Genomic DNA, 27,040 nt, shown 5'->3' with positions numbered 1-27,040 from the left:
ATCCTGGAGTGTTGAATACTGCATAGGTCAGAAGTCCAAAGAGCATCCATTAGACCCTCCTTGAATGCAGCTTTTGTGTTCATCATTTAACGCCAAATGAGTTTGGCCATCTCTCCTGGGATTAAGGGAAGCGGATTCTGGTAGGAAATCCCTTGGTCCTGGTCAAACTCTTCTGTGCTTGTCTAGCACATGCATCTACTATGCTTGGAACTTGAGCTTATCCATCAGCTCCTCTGCAGAAGAAGGCTGCAATCTGATCCCTAATTTACTGAGGTGAAGAGACTTAAAAGCTAAGAACTGTCAATAAATGTTGACAAGTAAAAAGTGCAAAGGAAATAGAGCCAGTTTGCTCTGGTGCCTAAGAAAGCAGTGTTCAAACATCAGGATGTAGTTTCACTTTCAAAACTACTTGAAACTATGAAACGTGACATAAAATCAAGTCTGATTTGTGATCTACACAGCTGTAGACTAAGGGCTGTGCAGAGCCTATCTTTTTATCATCACTATATAAAAGGTTATATAGAGATATACACACACACCTCTCAAACAAATACATACAGTCATACATGCAATATAATTGCTAACAATAAGTTTGAAATATAGCTCTAGAAGCTTCTATGTGACCCTATACCTCGGTTAATAAAGGTATTGAATGGTCAGATATCCATGCAATAAAGTATGCATTTACTTTTAAATAGCTTTAAATATTCCTATTAAAAATCCTAAAAGGTTAATTCAACATATGGATTGATCCTGATGCTCTTGCTCTCTAAAATTAGATATATCATCGATACTTTGTAATATAGAATGTGTGACTAAGAAAACAGTTGGTAATGGAATCCCTTGGAGTTTCTTGCATTTGGGCCCTTCCCCTGGGTTTTGTCCTCCATTACCTGCATGGTGCAGTGCAAAAGGGCGTAGGACTTGGAGTCAGAGGACTTGGGTGTGAGTCTTGACTTGGTCAACTGCTAGCAGTGTGACCTCGGCAAGTCACCTAATCTCACTGAGCTTCAGTTTCCTTGTCTAGAAAGCAAGACATTAGTAAGACTTACCTCACAGGGTTGTTATGCACGTCAATGACATAAACACTCTATAATTTGTAAAGTGTAATGCAAAATTATTAGTTACTATTATCATAGTATTAGTGCATTATTGGTATTCATATTTATATTTGTATAATGAAATAAGTCCTATGTCATGTCAGCGTGCAGCCCTAAGCTTAGAAACAATCAAGGCTGCTAGTTGCTGGGCATCTGCTGTGTGGGGATTCTTCTCCATCACTGCAAGGACGATGTTTGAAGGGAAAATATTGCAGAGGTTCTTGTAGGTCTGATACTGGTGCTCTGGGATCATATGCTCCCTGGAATCATTGCACATTCCAACCCAAGGATTCATCCAAAGCTGCTCCATCTTTTCAGGCACGCTCCGTACCATGACTGGCTCATAGCATGGTTGCATGAGGCTGTTACTCAAGGGGTAGGAGTGGTAGCCATAGGAGTCAGTTGCACAGGGCAGTGGGTCCCAGCTGGCATGTTGTTCCCGGCACAGAGGAGGGCGTCTTTGCCTCATGGGGTTGCTCTCATACAGGCGGGAATCAGAAATGCTGTCCATCCGAGTCATCACCAGGGCACGTCCTGGCTGGGGAGTTCCCCCAGGATGGATATTGGGAGGCATGGGATAGTCTCCAGGACAGCTGGAGTGTGCTCCAGTTGTCGGGTGCTGGGCATGCAGAACTAAGTGGGGGACTGATTGCTTGTTGGGGGTTTGCTTAGAGTCCTCTGGGCCATAGCTCTGCACTCGCGTTAAGGCTTCATGGTAACCATGAGGAAAAGGCTGAAGATGGTTCTGAGATGCTGAGCGATGCAGCTTCAAACTACCTTCAGGATGAGTATCGGCTACAGCCAAATACAGGTTGTTGTAAGAGGAATAGCTGTCGTTCCTGCTATGGCTCATACGATTGTCAGGACAGAGGTTGGGATTCCGGGCATACAACCCCCGGTCTGTTTCAGCCATATAGTACTCTCTGTTATGCATGCTGTTGATGTTCAGTTTGGAGAAGTCACCTAACATTGAATAGTAGCCATGGTCCCCCAATGACTCAAACTTTGGGTATTGCTCAGCGTAGCTAATAGGGGTCCCATGGCTATTGGTAACCAGGATCGGGGGGTACTGCATGCTGGTCATGTGCTCCAGTGAGGACTTCTGGTGGGAGAAATGAGAGGATCCTGGCACCGGGCTGCTGGCTGAACGGGTGTTGAGTGCACCCACTGCATGGCTTTTGGGGGGTGGGATTGTGGGGACACTTAGAGCAGTCACAAGTGAGGGGACAGAGCTGGCCTCAGGCTTACGGGCAATGGACAGCCATTCCTCAGGCTCCACAGCCACGGAACGGATGCTGGGATCCGATTGGCGCTTGGGGGCCACACGTTTGACTTCTGAGGTTATGTCACCTTTGGTACTAGACAGCCCTGTGCCACACTTGGCCAGGGTGCCTTCACTCATGGTTTTCACTGTGGACAGTTTGGCACTGATGCGGAGCTCATCAGCCACCGAACGCTGCGGTTGGTTGGCCCGCTCCGGATGGTAGTATTTGCACTTGTGGCCGTAGGTGCATTTTTTGCCTGAAAAATAACGCCTTGTGGTAAGACTCTCTCTCAGAGTGGTGCAACTCTCTGTGCCAGAAGCTGTCGTAACAATCTGGTCACTCAAGTTAGAGTTTTACTGTTTGGGGTTAAGGCAGAAAATTAATTGTTCATAAAGATGGGAGACAGACAACACCATGGTGGCATCACACACTGTGAGGGGAGAGAGAAGAAGTGGAAACCTAGGGAGGAAACTGCAATGCGAAAGCTAAGAGTTGAGCCATTGAACAGCCTTCATTTTCCTGTAATTCACAGCTTTGCCTAGGCATAACCCACATGCTGAGGCAGTGTAGGGCAGCAGCAGGCAGGGTGGTTCAGTGCAAAGGGCACCGGCTTGGAGGCCAGTCAGACCTGAGTTTGAATTCCAGCTATGTCACTTACTAGCCCCGTGACCTTGGTAAGCGATTTTACTTTCTGTGCCTCATGTTCCTATTCTGTAAACAAGGTTCATAATAATGCCTTTATTACAGGGTCATTGTGAGGATTAAATGAAAATAATGAACATGAAATACTCTATGATATGAATAAATGATAGTTGAGAACAAACACCTAGTCATCCTATAAATAAATGACTATCCAAAAATAGTGAACATTCAAAGTAGCCTCAGACCAGGGAGCCCATGTCATACTATTAGGCTCACAAACTTTGTATCCTAGGGACTTGGGTAAGATCATGAAAGCACTCTAGAAAACTATATTTAAAAAAGGAAATGAAAATAAAGTTTGGAAGCAAGCTGGAAAGTACAGATTGGAAGAAAAGGGTATTATTAGTTGATAGAGTGTGCAGTCACCTGCCTGAAAGACACGTCCTTCTTCAGGCCAAACCCAACTTGGCATTGCCCTTTCTGATTCCATAGGCCAAGTGGGTTTCTGCACTTCCCTACACCCAGCAACCCTGCTCAGGACAGAGGCAGCTAGAACACATGCATAATTTTAACTAGTGACAATTATTCTTTCCTTCAATTCTAGTTACCTTTTCCTCATGTAATTTCTAAGATGTTTCTTTAAATGCCTAACTGATAATACGTGAAGACACAGACTTTAACTCAGAAAGCGGACAAGCCAGGATTTTCCCTTTGGAAGGAAGAGAAAAGTATTCACAGAGTTCTTATGTTTCTCTCAGTACAGAACTTGGTTCTGCACGTAGGTACTCACCATAAGGGCATGGTTGCTTCTTGTGTTCGGGAACAACGGGTCTCTTTCTTAAGAAGTTTTCAAGGCTTGGGCCATGGCGTCCTAAAGGATCGTCTGGAGGCATAAATCTGAAAGCAAGCAAGCAAGAGGCAAACGTCTTCCATTCTGTCCCCACTATCCCTTATCAGGAGTTCAGACCATCACTACCTCTTGCCTATACGGTTGTCACAGCCTTCTAATGGCCCTTCTTGCCTCAAGTCTATCTTCTGCTAAGCCAGCAGTTCTTCCCTCTGTTTCCACTTGAACACAAAAAAGGAATGATTTTTCCCGTGCATCATTCTTCTGTGGATTATAAATTCCAGCCATACTGGCATGCCTGCTGCTTCCCCCAACATGCAACCCACTTTCACATCTTTACAGCTTTATTCATGATGTCTTCTTTACCTGAAATGCCCAGTAGCCCTCTTTCCTCTGCAGTAAACTTCATCTCAAATGTTATCTCCTCTGTGAGGCTTTTTCCTATCATTTCACATAGACAAAGCAATTTGAAAAAATTCTAACCATAGCACATATCATGACACATTGTGGGAATCTCTCTCTCTTCTCCAGTACACTTTGAGCCTCTTAAGGGTGAGTCCTGTTACTCGTTCAGCCTTTTATCCCCATGGTGACCAGCATAATGCACTGTACACAGTAAGTGTCCAGCAAATGTTTATTGAAATGAAATGAAATCTATCCCTAGTAGTAACTCGGATTTAGGCTATTCAGAGCCTACAGGAAAGAAACATACTTGTCATTCACAAAAGAATACATCAGCAACCGCTCCTCTATAAACTTCTTCCATTCTGGCTTTTCAATTTGAAGGTCTCTGTAGTTATCATTGGATACAATGATGCCATCAGAATCAAAAGCCAGTTTGACTATGAACCGGTCATCATAGCAAACAACTCTCCTGCCCTGGACCCTTCTGGATGGTGTGAAGACAAGAATCTTTTCCTTCTCCAGTTTACGTAGGATATCTTGATCTGTTGAAATATGGATTATATGCCAGAGGGTAGAAATAACCTTTGGAAATCAACAGCATTACCCCCATATTACAAATACAAAAGTTGGTACTAGATTAATATATTATTTGCCCTTAGAGAGAAAGTGGCCTCTATTCCTGGCTATGGCACCAAGTTGGATTGTGACCTTAGACAAGTTACCTTCCCCTTTGCATTCCAGTTTTCTTTCTGATAAAATGAAGGAAATAGATTCAATGACATCTAAGCTTTTAAAACCTACCATGAACAGTGAGAAATATCCTAGCACTCTTGAGGCTTGTTTTGCCCTTTCGCTGAAGCACCAGCTTTTTGTTGCTGAAGAAACCAGGGCAGTATGCTGAGGATGTGTCTGCCAGGAGGAGAATAAAGCATCCCTCCTAGGGACAACATTTTGCCTTCTGCCTGAGGGAAAGCCATGACTAAGGAAAAACATTAAGCGGTAGCATGTGAGTACTGACCCCTTTCCTTTTAGCTTCTTAATTACTGAGGAAAGAAGCCAGGATCCACTCTCAGACTGAGGCTGGGAGCCTGTTCAGCAGCTGGCAGATAGCTCCATGACACAGTTCTAACAGCCATTCACTGAACCTTCTCATTTTGCACAACAGGCAAGAGCTGATACTCAGAGGACTGGGCTATTTATGCTCTCAAATGCTGTAAAGAGCTAGCTTCATATACTGCTACAGGTGAATGTAGTGATCCTCCTGCCAATAGGGCCACATCATGACTTTTGTGGACTTTAGGCACTTTTGCCTTCATGGGTCCCTTCTTCCATTAAAGAAATATTAAAATTTATACTTTACAACTGGGTTGGTATAAAAACAAGTAATCCAGTTAGGTACATTATTATACATTCATTGTTATATTCAATTTTCCCCTCTGATGTTAAAAAAATAATAAAATTAAAACTTTTACATGGGACCCTAAAAGTATCTATCATGGGCCCTAGGCACTGGGCCTCCTGTGCCTCATGGATAAGTTCGCTCTGAATGCCATGGGACTTTTCTCTTTTTCTATTCTACCCCCTAATCTGCAAATCCCACAGTCACTTATCTGGTACAGAATAAGATCCATTGTCTACCATGGCTTCTTTAGTATTTTGGAAAACTCAGAGTCATCCCCCTTTAGTCTGAAGTCTGTGGTCAAATAGAAAAAAACACTCCCTTTTTTCAACTGTGTGCTTTATTCTTTGCTTGAAATTGAAGTCTCTATTTAACTGCTGTATGCCACAGCACAATGGTTTATTTGGATCAGGAAAAATATGCTTTAAAATATACTTAATAAAAAACATTTTAAGTATACTTAATAAATTTAGAAGAGTAATTATCTAATTTGGGAACATCAAGCTCTCCCCAAACTACCTTGCCAGCCTTGCCTCTGGATGAGAAGAAATGTCTTATTTGAAATGGTACCTGTAATTGGTGCATCAGGGCGGGATTGCTCCTTTCTCCATGCAGGCACAAATACAGTAATGTCTTTATGGCCTTTATCTAGAAACCATTCCACAGCAAGTTGTATTCCTCTGCAGGAGAACTCTTCTTTATTCCCATGGCTTCAGGAAGATAGAGAATGAGAGTAGAGAAGATTGACAACAGGTAGCAAAGAAATACTCTGAACAGGCTTTTTCTTAGCACCATGGCATTAACGACAGACATATTAGTTCTTGAGGATGCCAAAAATGTGTTTTGTTTTTTTTTTTTTTTGCAGTACGTGGGCCTCTCACTGTTGTGTCCTCTCCTGTTGCGGAGCACAGGCTCCAGACGAGCAGGCTCAGCAGCCATGGCTCACAGGCCTAGCCGCTCCGTGGCATGTGGGATCTTCCCGGACCGGGGCACGAACCCATGTCCCCTGCATCGGCAGGCAGACTCTCAACCACTGCGCCACCAGGGAAGCCCCAAAAATGTATTTAAAAAAAAACAAATTCTTTTTTTATTCCATCATTACAAATATTGCCGTTATTATTACACATTCATTCAAGGCCACAGGTAACACCTCCCAACTTATAGCAGCATTTTCTCTCATCTCTTTCTGTTTTTATTACCACTTTCTTTTCAAAGATTCAGATATTTATCAGATGAAAAAAGAAGAGGTGTCACCAGAGGTTTAGATAAAGTTTATATTGAGGATTAATTGGAGATGAATTTTAAGCACATATAGTAAGCTTAAAAAATAACTGATAGCAAAAAAGACACACATAAATGCTGACTGAAAATAGTTATCACATTTAATTAAATATGATGTGCCACAAAAAGTCACAGTCTTGAAAATTTTAAGATGTGGGAAATGCTCACAGTGTAATGCTAAAAGAGAAAAGAAAGGATTTGGACTACATGTAATGTAATCCAAATTCTATAGAAGAAAGTCTATGTACAGTATTCTTTCCTTATTTTGGTTTCACTATGTGCAGTTCCACTTACCCACGGTCAACTGCAGTCCAAAAATATTAAATGGAAAACTCCAGAAATAAATAATTCATAAGTTTTAAATTGTGCACCATTCTGAGTGATGAAATCTGGTGCCATCCCATTCCATCCCACCCAAGGAGGTGAATGATCCCTTTGTCCAGCATATCCCATCTGTGAGTCACTTAGTAGCATCTCTGTTATCAGGTTGACTGTTGCAGTATCATAGTGCTTGTGTTCAAGTAACTCTTATTTTACTTAATAATGGCTCCAAAGTGCAAGAGTAGTGGTGCTTGCAATTTGAATATACTGAAGAGAGGCCATAAAATGCTTCTCTTAAGTGAAAAAGTGAAAGTTCTTGACTTAAGGAAAGAAAAAAAAATCATATGCTGAGGTTACTAAGGTCTACTGTAAGAACGAATCTTCTATCCATGAAATTGTGAAGAAAGAAGAAATTCATGCTAGTTTTGCTGTCACACCTCAAACTGCGAAAGTTAAGATGGAAAAGACACCGAATTTGTCCAATAAGATATTTAAGAGAGAGACACACTCATACAACTTTATTACAATATACTGTTATAATTGTTCTATTTTATTATTAGTTATTGTTGTTAATCTCTTACTGTGCCTAATTCATAAATTAAACGTTATCATAGGTATATACATATAGGAAAAAGCAGAGTATATACCAAACAGGGTTTGGTATTATCCCTAGTGTCAGACATCCACTGGGCTTCTTGGAATGTAACCCACGTGGATAACAGGGGACTACTGTAGAAAGTTAGAAAAACTATTGTAGCAGGGAAGAGCCAATTTTGACTCCATTTTGGATCTGTTTCTTTGACTTTAGCCTTTGCTTTTCGTTGCTTTTGTTACTATAATCATACATAATGGCCTGCCTCAGAGAACCCTACCCACCTGTGAATGGCTGCAAGAAAAAAGAAATTAACACATCCATTCCCCAAGCCTGGCCATTCCAGGAGATGTTTTGCAAGACTGATGGCCCTTTTTACTTTACTTCCTCCCCACCTCTCCCTCTCTATTCTGCCTTTTTACTTTACTTCCCTCTCTGATTCTACAAAAGAAACTGGCATCCAGACCCCAAGAAGATGGGTTTTTGGAGGACCCTAGTCTGCCATCTTCTCAGTCTGCCAGCTTTCCGAATACAGTCGCTATTCCTTGTCTCAACACCTCGTCTCCCAATTCATTGGCCTGTTGTGCGGCGAGCAGAGCGATCTTGGACTCGCTAACAAATTTAGCTTAGACAGCCAGGAGCCTTGCTGCTCGTGGCTAGGCCGCGCCAGTCAGGGAATAATGGGGCAAGGCCCTAGCAGCTGCGGGGACCATTTGTCCTGAGGATCTTCCCTTCAAAGTTCCCTGAAGCGGCACCAGCTACCCCAGCTCTTGGCAGTTGAAGCAAGGAACCGACAAACTTCTATGAGTCGACAGACTCGATTTTGGAGAGTAAGTCACTCTGCCGTGCACAGTAGAACATATTCCCCCCTCAATTTGGGCTTTTCCTTTACGGGACAAACCAGTTTGTTTGGTTGGGGTACCCTGTTGGAGAGGGGAATTGTTGTGGGACTCTACCTGATTTTGGGAACCGGTTTGGTGGGTTTGGTTTTGGTTTTGTGTGTGTTGATGTTGGAATGTGTGCTTTTTGTGTTGGAATATGTGTCTTTTGTGTTCTGGTGTTATCAAACTTATGAAAATGAGAAATACTCCATCTATCCCAAAGGAGAGCCCTTTGGGGCATATATTAGATAAATGGGCAAAACATAACTGTGAGCCTATGACTAAGAAAGATATGATATACTATTGTAATAGGGTGCGGATCCAATGTATGTTAGGAACAGAAGAACAATGACCCCTGAATGGCTCACTCAATTATTATATGATATCTCAGTTAGAAGTGTTTTGCAAAAGACAGGGAAAAGAGATGAGATTCCATATGTAGAAGCATTGCATCAGGAGGAAAAGGAGTCAGAGGGCTGCCACCTTATGGTGCAGCGGTCTGAAAGAAAACCTAAGGGGGAACCTATTCTACAAGGGGAAGAGGGAGAAAATGAGAGTGGGGGTATGTTATTTCAAAACTTAAACCTCTCTCTAGCCTATCCAGCTCCCCCAGCAGCCGAGCAAGCTGCCCCGGCAGTTGTTCCAACTGCCCTCCGACCCATGCTGCCAACATATTCACCACCTCCTATTTTCCTTACCCATGGGGATCAAATAGTAGTTTCTATGTTAACCCCTGGAGCACAGGAACCTGGTTTAGTATCACCATCTAAGACCCGACAGAGCACCCAATTTGGACCGGGAGCCGTTTCCGCAGCAGGGCAATTTCCCTTGCTCCGATATCCTCTAAGAGGCCCGGGGACTCCCTTGGATTTGAGGCGCCCGATTCTAACTTTCCCACAAGAGCGCCCAAGTAACATTGACAGTGAGGAATAAGTTGACTGACTTTCTAGTAGATACGGTGTCACATATTCTGTTGTAAACACCATAGTGGCACAGAAAACATCTCAGTCTATTCCGGTCATGGGAGCTTCTGTAGAAGTACAAAACCATTTGTTCTTACAACCTCTAGAATGCCAACTAGGGGACCTCACCCTACAGGGCCATGGATCCCGAATGAACGTGTATCCCTCCTCCCCCTAGGTACAGGCCCTTTTGGCTATGAATTTCATGGCCCAGTCTGCCCCAGCCATCAGGTGCAAAATTCAGAAAGCAACTGCTGGTCTTCAGACTCCAAAGAACGATTTGCTCCAATTGGCTTATTTGGTTTTCAATAATAGGTATATGGCCAAAAATGCTGAATGCATGGAGAGAAATATGCAAAAGGCCCAAATGATTGCAGTGCTTTTGTCTGCTCAGAGACCACCAACTGCAAGGCCGGCTTTTCCTGGACCACTATGCCCATGGATACCCAGACAGGACCAATGTACCCTGTGTGGACAAAAGGGGCACTGGAAGGAGAGTTGCGATCGATGTGCCCTTTGCAAACAGCCAGGGCATTGGAAGAAGGAATGCCCCAGACACCAGAGAGTGATGGGGGCCCCTCGGCCATTGACGGTTTCACAATCAGAAGACTGAGGGGGCCCGAGGCCAAAAGTGGCTTTGCCTAGAGATACCGTCTACATAATAAATATTGAGCCTTGGGTGGTCATTGATGTGGCAGGCCTCCTGATAGAATGTTGCTTATAGATACTGGTGCAACCTTTTCGGTCTTAATCCAAAGTATTGGAAAACTTAGTAACCATAACGAGTATGTAATGGGGGTGTCAGGGAAAAGGCAGGGGCACACTTTCCTGGAACCCCTCTTGTGCAACATCAATGGCCAGTTGTTTTTACATTCCTTTCTGTTTGTGCCTGATTGTCCCATCCCTTTAATGGGAAGAAGTTTATTAACTAAGTTAGGGGTCACTATGTTTCTTGAGGGGCAAGGAAGCCACCCTCACAAATTTCTTAAACCTAGGGAAGATCCTCAAAAATGTTTGTACATAGATTACCAAAATAGGAGGCCACTGGTCTGACTAAATTAACCATAGCTGATATTCAGAGCCTGATTGGAATTTTGGAAGAGGCCTTCTCCCCTAAGCTAAATGAGGAAAAGTAAAACTTTCCAACATAGGTAAATGGGTATGTTAGTCCTTCTATATCATTGAGGTAGCCACCCAATTCTTTGAAAAAAGAAAAACAAAACTGTCCTTGTTTTACAAATGTTGTCTTTCCAAGACCAGGAGTGTGGCTCCAAAAAATAATCCAAAGCCCACCAATCCTTTTACCACTCCCAAACCTTCCCTATTTATCTTAAGAGGCTTGTAAGTATTAAACAAAGGGGAAACAAAATCATCCTAAGAGAAACTTGCCTGTATCTTTGAGATGCCAATGTGCTATCTGGTCTTCTAGGACCCCTTATCTCTGTCATCGTTTTAAAATGCAAATTTTGAAAAAGATGGTAAAGTAATTTAGAACTTGACTTGTTTTCCATAAATATTAGTAAAAAGGGTTTAGCCATCTAGACAAGCGAGCTTGATTTGTTCCATCTGCCAGAAACCCAACTTTAATCCAGCCTCTTAAAAGATATGTTCCTTACCCAGAGAGGGAAAAGAGGAAAGAAAATAGGCAGGCCCAATTATTGGCAGCCCTACAGGGGCAACCCCCATCCAGAGAAACCCTGACCCGTCCCAGCAGAAGCCAAGACCGATGCTGGGTCTGCAGAAAGCCTGGCTATTGGGTGAGGGAATGCTCCCACAAGGACAAGCCTCCTAAGATGCCTTGTCCAAAATGCCAAAAAAGTGGCCATTGGGGAGCCAACTGCCCCTTGGTCCAAAGGGCTCAGGGGCCAGGGGAAACCCCTCAGATGACCCTGGATTGACGGGACCCTCCGCTCCAAATGAACCCCCTGTTTAACGTCAGTATTACTGGATTGGAACCAAGGGCGAACCTGGATGTGGCAGGTAGGACCTTATCTTTCTTATTGGATACGGGGGCCACCTACTCTGTCCTAGTTTTCCTTCTCTGGACCCTTCTCCTCCGACTCCTGTCAGGTTACAGGAGTCTCAGGTAAACTTACTACTAGGTACTTTACTGTCCCTTTGTGTTGTTACTGGGAAGGATATACTTTCTCTCATTCCTTCCTGGTCATACCTGAATGTCCCCTCCTACTGTTAGGTAGGGACACCATGAACAAGCTGGGAACCAGACTGCTATTTGGGGGAACCACCCCAGTAACACCTCTGCAGTTCTTAGTCTTAGAGACACAGCCCCCTCTGAGAACTGGCACGCCAGCCTTAGCTAAGTTGCCAGTAGACCCCCAGGTCTGGGCTGATAGAATCCCGGGGAGAGCTATAACCGCCTCCCCAGTGCTTATCACCTTAAAGGAGCCAACCTCTTTCCCCAATCAGAAACAATATCCAATTTGCCCAGAAGCCCAAAGGGGACTGCAGCCTCTCATATCCAGATTTTTACAACACGGGCTATGTATTCCTTACAGTTCTCCTTGCAACACCCCTATCTTACCTGTTAAGAAGCCAAACGGAGAATACAGACTGGTCCAAGACTTAAGAGCTGTCAATGAGGCAGTTGTCCCACTCCATCCAGTAGTCCTCAACCCATACAACTTGTTGGGGACCATCCCAGGCACAGCCTCCTGGTTTACTGTGTTACACTTAAAGAATGCTTTCTTTTCCATACCTCTGGACCCCCAGTCCTACTACCTCTTTGCTTTTGAGTGGCATGAGGAAGGGCATAGAGGACAAAAACTCACCTGGACAGTCCTACTTCAAGGGTTCTGAGACAGCCCTCACTTTTTTGTCCAGGCCCTGGCCAAGGACCTCCAAGATCTACACCTGGAGGAAGGGACTATCATCCAGCATGTGGATAACCTTCTTATTTGCTCCCCAGACCATGAGAGAGCCTTAACTCATGCTACCCTGACCTTCGATTTTGGGGCCAAAAAAGCTATAAAGTTTCTAAGTCTAAGGTCCAATTGGCACAGCAGGAAGTCAAATATCTGGGAGTAATCCTCTCCCCAGGGGAACGAAGTATCTCCCCAGATAGAATACAAGGGATTTAGATCTGCTGGAACCAACTATCTGAAAGCAGCTCTGAGCCTTTTTAGGCCTCATGGGGTATTACAGACTATGGATTCCTAACTATGGATTAAAAGCACAACCTCTTTATGAGGCCTCGAAAGGAAAATCTGACTCTAAGCCTCGGCTCTCGGGCCCTAACCAAACCCAAGATTTCTAACAGCTAAAGACATTACTATCTCAGGCCCCAGTCTTGGGAATCCCAAGAACTGATAGACCTATCCAACTATTTGTGGCAGAAAAACAATGGATGGTTTTAGGAGTCTTAACTCAGGAACTTGGCCCTGTCTGGAGACCTGTAGGATATCTGTCAATGAGACTGGACCTGGTGGCCACTGGATGGCCCAACTCTCTTAGGGTAGTTGCTGCCTTGGCCTTATTAGTGGAAGAAGCCTCCCCTGACAGTATATACCTCCCATCAGGTTACCTCTCTCAGAAGAGAAAGACCATTTCTGGCTCACAGATAGCAGGATCCTCAAATATCAGGCATTACTGTTGGAGAATCCAGACTTACATGTCATGGTCTGTTCCTCTTTAAATCCAGCTAACCTGCTCCCCCTATCTGAAGAAGGTCTACCAGTTCACCAATGTGAAGATAATATATCATTCATTGTTGCCCCGACCAGATCTATCTGATATTCCACTACAAAACCTGAGGAGGTTTGGCTTACTGATGGAAGTAATTTTGTTTCTGAAGGATGTAGAAGGGCAGGGTATGTGGTGGTCTCCTTGACACAGGTTATTGAGGCCCGGACTCTTCTCCCAGGGACCTCAGCCCAGTTGGCAGAAATAATTGTTTTAACCCAAACCTTAACCGTGGCTGAAAATAAGGCCCTTAATATATATATACTGACTCTAAATATGCTTTTTTGGTTCTGCATGCTCATGCTGTTATCTGGAAGTAATGTGGCTACTTGACAGTCCAAAACAACCCAGTTAAGTATGGACCTCAAATTCTCTCCCTCTTGGGGGTAGTCCTCAAGCCTTCCCAGGTAGCAGTGATTCATTGCAGAAGTCACCAGAAGGGTGATGATGAAATAGCAAAGGGAAATCGGCTAGCTGATCAGGCTGCCTGACAGGCAGCCCTTCAGCCCTTTGTGATAGAGGGTGCCTTAGTTCCTTCCCTTAGTTCTCTTCCTTCCCTGTCTTACCTGCCTAAGGAAATCAAATGGGCCATAAATCATGGGTACCACCTTGACCCAGATGGATGGTACTGGAGAGAGGACTTAACTCACCTGCCCCAATCACTCCAGTGGAAAATTATTAAATTTTTGCATGAGGCCTGTCACCTAGGGAGAGATGCCTCATACCAGATTGTTTCTTCTATCTTCTCTGGGAAGGGACTTTACAATGTAGTTAATAAGGTAACCTCATCATGCCTTATTTGTCTGACTAACAATCCTCAGGGAAATAAGCCACCCCCATTGGCCCTTCTATCTCAGAGACACAGAACATATCCAGGGGAAGCCTGGCAAATGGACTTTACAATGGTTCCTCCCTACTGAGGATATAAGTACATTTTGGTGTTTGTGGACACCTTTACTAGTTGGGTGGAAGCTTTCCCCACCAGGACAGAAAAAGCTTTGGAGGTAGCCCAGATGCTTTTAATTGAAATCATCCCTAGATTTGACCTCCTGTTGTCTCTTCAGAGTGATAATGGTCCTGCCATTGTTTACCAAATTATTCAGCAGATATCCAAGGCTCTAGATATTGAGTACCACCTTCAGTCTTCCTGGAGACCCCAATCCTCAGGAAACGTAGAAAGGGCCAACCAACATTTAAAGAATACCTTAAGAAAAATAACCCAAGAGACCTCCCTCAGTTGGAAGAAAGCCTTCCCTATTGCTCTTTTAAGGGTCAGAACATCCCCAAAGGCCTTACTTAACCTTAGCTCTTATGAAATGCTGTATGGTAGGCCTTTCTTATGAGGGGACCTACTGATGTACTCTGTTACCTCCTTTGGACAATTCCAAAAAGCCCTCCAGAAATATGTGGTAAAAAGGCTTCCTTCCCCAGAGTCTTCTCCTTTTCTCTACTCTCCAGGAACACAAGTATTCATCAAAACTTGGAAGGATGGCTCCCCTGGTTCTCAACTTCAGCTGACCTGGAAGGGACCCTATCCAGTCTTGCTCTCTTCTCCTACAGCTGTTAAAGTACCAGGGATCGCCAGTTGGATCAGCCTGAAGTGATCCACAGTGTCTTTAGAGGAATTTTTTTGGTTTGCGGGTATACACCTCTTTGAGAGAAGCATTCTCAATCTTACCATCATGGTCCAGGAATCCTGGAAGCCTATGGTAGCAGCCACTGAAGAGCAACAGTCAGCCCTAGATTCTCTGGCTGAGGTGGTTTTACAAAATAAGAGGGCCCTCAATGTTATAACACAGTGGTCCCCAACATTTTTGGCATCAGGGACAAGTTTCATGGAAGACAATGTTTCCACAGACCAGGTTGGGGGCAGGGATGGTTCAGGCAGTAATGTGAGCGATGGGGAGGAGCAGGTGAAGCTCCACTCACTTGTCTGCCACTCACATCCTGCTGTGTGGCCTGGTTCCTAACAGGCCACAGACCAGTACCAATCCACAGCCAGGGAGTTGGGGACCCCTGTTATAACAGCTGAGGCCGGGGGTGTCTGTGCCTTGTTAAATGAAACATGCTGCTTCTATGTTAATACCTCCAGCCAGGTTGAAGAAAACCTTCTGGTTTTAAAGCAAAACATCAAAATAATAGAAGATCTGAAAGAGAGAGCAGGACAGGGCCCTAGCTGGCTTTCTACCTTCCTCTCCTCTATGGAGACTCAGATATGGACACGGCTGTTGCCCTTGTTGGGACCATTAGTCCTGACAGCCTTTGTTTTGTTATTAGGCCCTTGTATCATAAACCTACTTGTTCGACTCATTTCAGAATGCATACAGGCCGTTCGATTCCAAATGGTTCTGCGAGGTAGCTACCAGCCCATTCAGCCTGGCCCTGAGACCAAGATCTACATGGGACCCCTTGATGGTCATCACTCAAGCCTACCTCCTAGCTGAAGGAGAGCAAAAGGAGGGACCCAATCAAGACTCCACCCCTTAAAAGCAGGAAGCAGCCAGAGAAGTCATTGCCCATGTCCCAAAGAATTGGGTCCCATACTCTTTTTTTTTTTTCACTGAAGAATGTCCACTTTTATTAAATTTCAGTTCTTGAATACAAGTCTTTTTAATAGTCTATGTGAAGAAATTAGAAGTATGCAAAAAGTGCCTCTGCTACTTATAAAGTGAGGAACTGCACTTGTGCTACTATTTGAGTTGCATGCTGCGCTAGCCTTATTATTATTATTATTATTATTATTATTATTATTGTAGAACAAGAGTTTTATTTGAAAGAACAACTGACAGACAAACTGTGATTATTCAGGCTTCGGAATTTGGCAGATATATTCTCAAAAAATGAAGTGAGCCTGTCACTTCAAGGAAGAAAACTGACTTTATTTGTTGCCAATGATAAAATTTGAGTTTGCAAGCAAAAATGAGAATTCGGGTAAAGTTATAGCTGCCTCCATGAGTTTGACAACTTCATACTAGTTACAGAATTTTCTGATGCAATTAGAGGTGATATTAAAGAGTGTAATTTTTTTACTAGTTTCTGCTTTATAACAAAGTGAATCAGTCATGCATATACATCTGTTCCCCCATCCCTTCACTCTTGCGTCTCCCTCCCTCACACCCTCCCTATCCCACCCCTCCAGGCGGTCACAAAGCACCGAGCTGATCTCCCTGTGCTATGTGGCTGCTTCCCACTATCTATCTACCTTACGTTTGGTACTGTATACATGTCTATGCCTCTCTTTCGCTTTGTCACAGCTTACCCTTCCCCCTCCCCATATCCTCAAGTCCATTCTCAAGTAGGTCTGTGTCTTTATTCCTGTTTTACCCCTAGGTTCATCATGACATTTTTTTCCCTTAAATTCCATATATATGTGTTAGCATACGGTATTTGTCTTTCTCTTTCTGACTTACTTCACTCTGTATGACAGACTCTAGGTCTGTCCACCTCATTACAAATAGCTCAGTTTCGTTTCTTTTTATGGCTGAGTTATATTCCATTGTATATATGTGCCACATCTTCTTTATCCATTCATCCGATGATGGACACTTAGGTTGTTTCCATCTCCGGGCTATGGTGAATAGAGCTGCAATGAACATTTTGGTACATGTCTCTTTTTGAATTATGGTTTTCTCAGGGTATATGCCTAGTAGTGGGATTGCTGGGTCATATGGTAGTTCTATTTTAAGTTTTTTAAGGAACCTCCATACGGTTCTCCATAGTGGCTGTACCAATTCACATTCCCACCAGCAGTGCAAGAGTGTTCCCTTTTCTCCACACCCTCTCCAGCATTTATTGTTTCTAGATTTCTTGATGATGGCCATTCTGACTGGTGTGAGATGATATCTCATTGTAGTTTTGATTGGCATTTCTCTAATGATTAATGATGTTGAGCATTCTTTCATGTGTTTGTTGGCAGTCTGTATATCTTCTTTGGAGAAATGCCTGTGTAAGTCTTCTGCCATTTTTGGGTTGGGTTGTTTATATTTTTGCTATTGAGCTGCATGAGCTGCTAATAAATTTTGGAGATTAATCCTTTGTAAGTTGCTTCATTTGCAAATATTTTCTCCCATTCTCAGGGTTGTCTTTTGGTCTCGTTTATGGTTTCCTTTGCTGTGCAAAAGCTTGGAAGTTTCATTAGGTCCCATTTGTTTATCTTTGTTTTTATTTCCATTTCTCTGGGAGGTGGGTCCAAAAGGATCTTGCTGTGATTTATGTCAAAGAGTGTTCTGCCTATGTTTTCCTCTAAGAGTTTGATAGTTTCTGGCCTTACATTTAGGTCTTTAATCCATTTTGAGCTTATCTTTGTGTATGGCGTTAGGGAATGATCTAATCTCATACTTTTCCATGTCCCTGTCCAGTTTTCCCAGCACCACTTATTGAAGAGGCTGTCCTTTCTCCACTGTACATTCCTGCCTCTTTAATCAAAGATAAGTTGACCATATGTGCGTGGGTTTATCTCTGGCCTTTCTATCCTGTTCCATTGATCTATCTTTCTGTTTTTGTGCCAGTACCACACTGTCTTGATTACTGTAGCTTTGTAGTATAGTCTGAAGTCAGGGAGCCTGATTCCTCCAGCTCCGTTTTTCATTCTCAAGATTGCTTTGGAGTTCCGGGTAAGATGGCGGAAGAATAAGACACGGAGATCACCCTCCTCCCCACGGATACAACAGAAATACAGCTACACGTGGAACAACTCCTACAGAACACCTACTGAACGCTGGCAGAAGACCCCAGACCTCCCAAAAGGCAAGAAACTCCCCACATAACTGGGTAGGGCAAAGCGGAGAGATTCCCGCCCAGAGGATCGGTGCCGAGTGGCACTCACCATCCCGAGAGGCTTGTCTGCTCGCCCGCCGGGGCGGGCGGCGCTGGAAGCTGAGGCTCGGGCTTCGGTCAGAGCGCAGGGAGAGGACTGGGGCTGGCGGCGAGAACTCAGCCTGAAGGGGGCTAATGTGCCACAGCTAGCCGGGAGGGAGTCCAGGAAAACTCTGGAGCTGCCGAAGAGACAAGAGACTTTTTCTTCCCTCTTGGTTTCCTGGTGCTCGAGGAGAGGGGATTAAGAGCGCTGCTTAAAGGGGCTCCACAGACGGGCGCGAGTCGCAGCTGAAAGCGCGGAGCCCAGTGACGGGTGTGGGACGCTGGGGCTGCTGCTGCCGCCGCCAAGAAGCCTGTGTGCGAGCGCAGGTCACTGTCCACACCGCCCTTCCGGGAGCCTGTGCAGCCCGCCACTGCCGGGGTCCCGGGATCCAGGGGCGGCTTCCCTGGGAGAACGCACGGCGCGCCTTGGGCTGGTGCAACGTCACGCCGACCTCTGCCGCTGCAGGCTCAACCCGCACTGCGTGCCCCTCCCTCCCGCCCGGCCTGAGTGAGCCAGAGTCCCCGAAGAGGCTGCTCCTTTAACCCTGTCCTGTCTGAGCGAAGAACAGACGCCCTCCGGTGACCTACATGCAGAAGCGGGGCTAAATCCAAAGCTGAAACCAAGGAGCTGTGAGAACAAAGAAGAGAAAGGGAAACCTCTCCCAACAGCCTCAGAAGCAGCGAATTAAATCTCCACAATCAACTTGATGTACGCTGCATCTTTGGAATACATGAATAGACAACAAATCATCCCAAATTGAGGAGCCAGGAGTCAGTGCTGTGCCTCTGAGATGGGAGAACCAACTTCAGGACACTGGTCCACAAGAGACCTCCCAGCTCCACATAATATCAAACGGCGAAAATCTTCCAGAGATCTCCATCTCAACACCAGCACCCAGCTTCACTCAACGACCAGCAAGCTACAGTGCTGGACACCCTATGCCAAACAACTAGCAAGACAGGAACACAACGCCACCCATTAGCAGAGAGGTGGCCTAAAATCATAAAAAGTCCGCAGACACCCCAAAACACACCACCAGACGTGGACCTGTCCACCAGAAAGACAAGATCCAGCCTTATCCACCAGAACACAGGCACTAGTCCCCTCCACCAGGAAGCCTACACAACCCACTGAACCAACCTTAGCCAATGGGGACAGAAACCAAAAACAACGGGAACTACGAACCTGCAGCCTGCAAAAAGGAGACCCCAAACACAGTAACATAAGCAAAATGAGAAGACAGAAAAACACACAGCAGGAGAAGGAGCAGGATAAAAACCCACCAGACCTAACAAATGAAGACGTACCAGGCAGTCTACCTGAAAAAGAGTTCAGAATAATGATGGTAAAGATGATCCAAGATTCTATTTCCAAGATCCAAAATCTTGGAAATAGAATAGACAAAATGCAAGAAACAGTTAACAAGGACCTAGAAGAACTAAAGATGAATCAAGCATCGATTAAAAACACAATAAATGAAATGAAAAATACTCTAGATGGGATCAATAGCAGAATAACTGAGGCAGAAGAACGGATAAGTGACGTGGAAGATAAAATAGTGGAAATAACTGCTGCAGAGCAAACTAAAGAAAAAAGAATGAAAAGAACAGAGGACAGTCTCAGAGACCTCTGGGACAACATTAAACGCACCAACATTCGAATTATAGGGGTTCCAGAAGAAGAAGAGAAAAAGAAAGAGACTGAGAAAATATTTGAAGAGATTATAGTTGAAAACATCCCTAATATGGGAAAGGAAATAGTTAATCAAGTCCAGGAGGCACAGAGAGTCCCATACAGAATAAATCCAAGGAGAAATACGCCAAGACACATATTAATCAAACTGTCAAAAATTAAACACAAAGAAATCATATTAAAAGCAGCAAGGGGGGCCTCCCTGGTGGCGCGGTGGTTGAGAGTCCGCCTGCCGATGCAGGGGATACGGGTTCGTGCCCCGGTCTGGGAGGATCCCATGTGCCGTGGAGCGGCTGGGCCCGTGAGCCATGGCCGCTGAGCCTGCGCGTCCGGAGCCTGTGCTCCGCGGCGGGGGAGACCACAGCAGTGAGAGGCCCGCGTACCGCAAAAAAAAAAAAAAAAAAAAAAAAAAGCAGCAAGGGAAAAACAACAAATAACACACAGGGGAATCCCCATCAGGATAACAGCTGATCTCTCAGCAGAAACTCTACAAGCCAGAAGGGAGTGGCAGGACATAATTAAAGTGATGAAGGAGAAAAACCTGCAACCAAGATTACTCTACCCAGCAAGGATCTCATTCAGATTTGATGGAGAAATGAAAACCTTTACAGACAAGCAAAAGCTGAGAGAGTTCAGCACCACCAAACCAGCTTTACAACAAATGCTAAAGGAACTTCTCTAGGTAAGAAACACAACAGGAGGAAAAGACCTACAATAACGAACCCAAAACAATTAAGAAAATGGGAATAGGAACATACATATCGATAATTACCTTAAATGTAAATGGACTAAATGCTCCCACCAAAAGACACAGATTGGCTGAATGGATACAAAAACAAGACCCATATCTATGCTGTCTACAAGAGACCCATTTCAAACCTAGAGACACATACAGACTGAAAGTAAGGGGATGGAAAAAGATATTCCATGCAAATGGAAACCAAAAGGAAGCTGGAGTAGCAATTCTCATATCAGACAAAATAGACTTTAAAATAAAGACTACTAGAAGAGACAAAGAAGGACACTACATAATGATCAAGGGATTGATCCAAGAAGAAGATATAACAATTGTAAATATTTATGCACCCAACATAGGAGCACCTCAATACATAAGGCAAATACTAACAGCCATAAAAGGAGAAATCGACAGTAACACAATCATAGTAGGGGACTTTAACACCCCACTTTCACCAATGGACAGCTCATCCAAAATGAAAATAAATAAGGAAACACAAGCTTTAAATGATACATTAAACAAGATGGACTTAACTGATATTTATAAGACATTCCATCCAAAAACAACAGAATACACATTTTTCTCAAGTGCTCCTGGAACATTCTCCAGGATAGATCATATCTCGGGTCACAAATCAAGCTTTGGTAAATGTAAGAAAATTGAAATTGTATCAAGTATTTTTTCAAACCACAAAGGCTATGAGACTAGATATAAATTACAGGAAAAGATCTGTAAAAGGTACAAACACATGGAGGCTAAACAATACACTACTTAATACCAAAGTGATAACTCAAGAAATCAAAGACGAATTAAAAAAATACCTAGAAACATATGACAAAGGAGACAGGACGACCCAAAACCTATGGGAGGCAGCAAAAGCAGTTCTAAGGGGGAAGTTTATAGCAATACAATCCCACCTTAAGAAACAGGAAACATCTCGAGTAAACAACCTGACCACTCACCTAAAGCAATTAGAGAAAGAAGAACAAAAAACCTGTAAAGTTAGCAGAAGGAAATAAATCATAAAGATCAGATCAGAAGTAAATGAAAAAGAAATGAAGGAAATGATAGCAAAGATCAATAAAACTAGAAGCTAGTTCTTTGAGAAGATAAACAAAATTGATAAACCATTAGCCAGACTCATCGAGAAAAAAAGGGAGAAGACTCAAATCAATAGAATTAGAAATGAAAAAGGAGAAGTAGCAACTGGCACTGCAGAAATACAAAAGATCATGAGAGATTACTACAAGCAACACTATGTCAATAAAATGGACAACCTGGAAGAAATGGACAAATTCTTAGAAATGCACAACCTGCCACGACTGAATCAGGAAGAAATAGAAAATATGAACAGACCAATCACAAGAACTGTAATTGAAACTGTGATAAAAAATCTTCCAACAAACAAAAGTCCAGGACCAGATGGCTTCACAGGCGAATTCTATCAAGCATTTAGAGAAGAGCTAGCACCTATCCTTCTCAAACTCTTCCAAAATATAGCAGAGGGAGGAACACTCCCAAACTCATTCTATGAGGCCACCATCACCTTGATACCAAAACCAGGCAAGGATGTCACAAAGAAAGAAAACTACAGGCCCATATCACTGATGAACATAGATGCAAAAATCCTCAACAAAATACTAGCAAACAGAATCCAACAGTGCATTAAAAGGATCATACACCATGGTCAAGTGGGGTTTATTCCAGGAATGCAAGTATGCTTCAATATATGCAAATCAATCAACGTGATACACCATATTAACAAGTTGAAGGAGAAAAACCATATGATCATCTCAATAGATGCAGAGAAAGCTTTCGACAAAATTCAACACCCATTTATGATATGGGTGCAGAAAGTAGGCATAGAGGGAACTTTCCTCAACATAATAAAGGCCAAATATGACAAATTCACAGTGAACATCGTCCACAATGGTGAAAAACTGAAAGCATTTCCAGTAAGATCAGGAACAAGACAAGGTGGCCCACTCTCACCACTGTTCTTCAACATAGTTTTGGAAGTTTTAGCCACAACAATCCAAGAAGAAAAAGAAATAAAAGGAATCCAAATCTAAAAAGAAGAATTAAAGCTGTCACTGTTTGCAGATGACATGATACTATACATAGAGAATCCTAAAGATGCTACCAGAAAACTACTAGAGCTAATCAATGAATTTGGTAAAGTAGCAGGATACAAAATTAGTGCACAGAAATCTCTGGCATTCCTATACACTAGTTATGAAAAATATGAAAGTGACATTAAGAAAGCACTCCCATTTCCCATTTCAAAAAAAAGAATAAATATCTAGTTATAAACCTACCTAAGGGGACAAAAGACCTGTATGCAGACAATTATAAGACACTGGTGAAAGAAATTAAAGATGATACAAAAAGGTGGAGAGATATACCATGTTCTTGGATTGGAAGAATCAACATCGTGAAAATGACACTACTACCCTAAGCAATCTACAGATTCAATGCAATCCCTATCAAACTACTACTGGCATTTTTCACAGAACTGGAATCAAAAATTTCACTATTTGTGTGGAAACACAAGAGACCCCAAATAGCCAAAGCAAACTTGAGAACGAAAAATGGAGCTGGAGGAATCAGGCTCCCTGACTTCAGACTATACTGCAACTTTACAGTAATCAAGGCAGTATGGGAGTGGCGCAAAAACAGAAAGATAGATCAATGGAACAGGATAGAAGGCCCATAGATAAACCCACGCACATATGGCCACCTTATCTTTGATAAAGGAGGCAAGAATATACAGTGGAGAAAAGACAGCCTCTTCAATAGGTGGTGCTGGGCAAACTGGACAGCTACATATAAAAGAATGAAATTAGAACACTCCCTAACACCATACACAAAAATAAACTCAAAATGGATTAAAGACCTAAATGCAAGGCCAGACACCATCAAACTCTTAGAGGAAAACATAGGCAGAACACTCTATGACATAAATCACAGTAAGATCCTTTTTGACCCACCTACTAGAGAAATGGAAATAAAAACAAAAATAAACAAATGGAACCTAATGAAACTTAAAAGCTTTTGGACAGCAAAAGAAACCATAAACAAGACCAAAAGACATCCTTCAGAATGGGTGAAAATATTTGCAAATGAAGCAACTGACAAAGGATTAATCTCCAAAATTTACAAGCAGCTCATGCAGCTCAATAACAAAAAAAACAAACAATCCAATCCAAAATAGGCAGAAGACCTAAATAGACATTTCTCCAAAGAAGATATACAGATTGCCAGCAACACTGAATGAATGCTCAACATCTTTAATCATTAGAGAAATGTGAATAAAATCTACAATGAGATATCATCTCACACCAGTCAGAATAGCCATCATTAAAAAATCTATAAACAATAAATGCTGTAGAGGGTGTGGAGAAAAGGGAACATTCTTGCACTGTTGGTGGGAATGTAAATTGATACAGCCACTATGGAGAACAGTATGGAGGTTCCTTGAAAAAGTAAAAATAGAACTACCATACGACCTAGCACTCCCACTACTGGGCAGATACCCTGAGAAAACCATAATTCAAAGAGAGCCACATACCAAAATGTTCACTGCAGCTCTGTTTACAATAACCAGAACATGGAAGCAACCTAAGTATCCATCAACAGATGAATGTTTAAAGAAGATCTGGCACATATATACAATGGAATATTACTCAGCCATGAAAAGAAATGAAATTGAGTTATTTGTAGTGAGGTGGATGGACCTAGATTCTGTCATACAGAATGAAGTAAGTCAGAAAGAGAAAACCAATACCTTATGCTAATACATATATATGGAGCCTAAGAAAAAAAATGTCACAAAGTACCTAGGAGTAAAATGGGAATAAAGATGCAGACCTACTAGAAAGTGGACTTGAGGATATGGGGAGGAGGAAGAGTAAGCTGTGACAAAGTGAGACAGTGGCATGGGCATATATACACTACCAAATGTAAAATAGATAGCTAGTGGGAAGCAGCCGCCTAGCACTGGGAGATCACCTTAGTTCTTTGTGACCACCTAGAGGGGTGGGATAGGGAGGGAGGGAGGGAGAAGCAAGAGGGAAGAGATGGGCTTCCCTGGTGGTGCAGGGGTTGAGAATCTGCCTGCTAATGCAGGGGACATTGGTTCAAGCCCTGGTTTGGGAAGATCCGACCTGCCAAGGAGCAACTAGGCCCGTGAGCCACAACTATTGAGCCTGCACGTCTGGAGCCTGTGCTTTGCAACCTGAGAGGCCGCAATTGTGAAGAGGCCCATGAACCGCGATGATGAGTGGCCCCCGCTTGCCGCAACTAGAGAAAGTCCTTGCACAGAAACGAAGACCCAACACAGCCAAAAATAAAAAAAAATAAATAATTAAATAAAAGGTTACTATTAAAAAAAAAGGAAGAGATATGGGAACATATGTATATGTATAACTGATTCACTTTGTTATAAAGCAGAAACTAACACACCATTGTAAAACAATTATGTTCCAATACAGATGTTAAAAGAAAAAAGAAATTATGTCAAATATTCTTTTTTTTTTCTTGAGGTACACGGGCCTCTCACTGCTGTGGTCTCTCCCGCTGCAGAGCACAGGCTCTGGACAGGCCCAGCGGCCACGGCCCATGGGCCCAGCCGCTCCGCGGCATGTGGGATCCTCCTGGACCGGGGCACGAACCCATGTCCACTGCATCGCCAGGCGGATTCTCAACCACTGCCCCACCAGGGAAGCCCAATGTCAAATATTCTTAATAACATTAATAGCCACATCCTGTTGCATGATATTGCAGAAGGAGCATTTGAGTCAGATTCAGGTTTTAATACAAACTGCCATTTATTACTTGTGTAACCTTGGCGGTTACTCAACCTCTGAACTTGAGTTGGCACACCTGCAGGTTAAATCATATATGCAAAGTACTTGGCACAAAATAGATTACAAATGTTAATTTTATTTCATTCATCTGAAGCCAGAAAACTTAAATTTAAATCCTCACTTTGCTACATATTACCTATATCAAGTGTTCTCAAGGAAGTCATTTAACCTTGCTGAACTCTAGTTTTCTCATTTGTGAAATAAAGTTGCTATGAAGATTATATAGAACTGTATATTAAAATGTACCTCCAGATAGCCTGCTAAGCAATGCCTGCATACAGGGCAGTTTTAAAGAAAGAGAAAGAAAATATACCAGTCTTACCTCATTGCCACATTACTTCCATCTATGACAACTGGCCTCAAATTGTCACTGTTGTCTATTTCATCTTCAAGAGACTGTTCAGGGCTTGCAACTTCTCTGGAGCTGGGACCCCGAGGCACTAACAAACTCAAGTTGACTTGCCCTTCCAAATCACCTTTGTTTCCAAGTCTGACAAGCTCTGCCAGTACATCATTAATAAGCGATTCTGGACCCAGCTTGTTCAGCACTAATTGAATCTGTTCCTCTGCATAGCCCAGCTTTAAAGCAAAATCCATCTTGGTTTGGTATTCTTTTTCCAAGTCAAGCTTCCCATCCTGTAGAATGCTACTCTGGGAGAAGCTTGGATGATCTAGGCAGGGTGATCTACAAAGCTGGCGGTGTGGCTTAGAGGGAATCTCCTTTTTCTTCAACTGAACATCTCCAGGTTGGCAGCTGTTGTCATTACTGCTGCTTTTAAGGATCATCTGTTCAGGGTCACTCTCAGAGCTCAACAACTCTTCAGAATCAGCATTATGCTGCTCTGTGTTCTCTTGCTTAGGCTGCTGCTTCTCTTCCTTGGAGGCATTCTTCTTCATTTTTGGTGTTTCCACTGCAGCGGTGGCCGTCATCCCGTTCAGTGGGCAATCTGAGGTCTAATCAGCTCTTTTTCTTTTTAGCCTTCTTGCAATCCATGTACATTGGCCTCCATTTGTGTAAAATGGGGTGGTAGTGATGGCGCAAGGGTTTGCCTGTTTGGTTTGTTATGTTTAGATGTTACCAGTTCCTACAAATAAACACACATACCATAATCATGTTTAGTAAACTTATGAAAAAGTATTTTAGAGTACAGTGTTTTCTTCCTAAGAAACTACAGTTGTCTGACATTATATTTTTCTGCTTAAAATGATTGGACTCTTGAAATAATACCAAGCATCTTTTCAGACCACAACAATATGAGACTATAAAATCAACTACAACATAAACAACTAAAAGAAAATAATCAAACACATGGAGTCTAAACAGCATGTTACTCAATGACAAATAGGTCATTGAAGAAATCAAACAGAAAATAAAAAATATTTTGAGATAAATAAAAATGTAAACACAATGATACAAATATTTATGGAACTGAAACAAAGCAGTTGTAAGAGGGAAGTTTATAGTGATGCAAGCCTGTCTCAGGAAACAAGA

The 27,040-nt window shown here is 43.0% G+C and overlaps 1 protein-coding gene across 1 annotated transcript; it reads right to left on the bottom strand.

Moving 5' to 3' along the window:
• Window positions 1-1,200: 1,200 nt before the first annotated feature.
• Window positions 1,201-26,478, bottom strand: ZC3H12B (zinc finger CCCH-type containing 12B; the record flags this gene model as incomplete). The annotated part of the gene is made up of 5 exons (XM_079727233.1): window positions 1,201-2,621; window positions 3,798-3,904; window positions 4,567-4,801; window positions 6,229-6,368; window positions 25,871-26,478. 5 exons carry the CDS (start codon window positions 26,476-26,478, stop codon window positions 1,201-1,203), a joined length of 2,511 nt encoding a protein of 836 aa, XP_079583359.1.
• Window positions 26,479-27,040: the final 562 nt, after the last annotated feature.

The sequence above is a fragment of the Hyperoodon ampullatus genome (assembly GCF_949752795.1).
Source record: "Hyperoodon ampullatus genome assembly, chromosome: X".
NCBI lineage: Eukaryota > Metazoa > Chordata > Mammalia > Artiodactyla > Ziphiidae > Hyperoodon > Hyperoodon ampullatus.
Note: the sequence above shows the minus strand (reverse complement) of the source record. Positions and strands in the feature narration are given on the sequence as shown.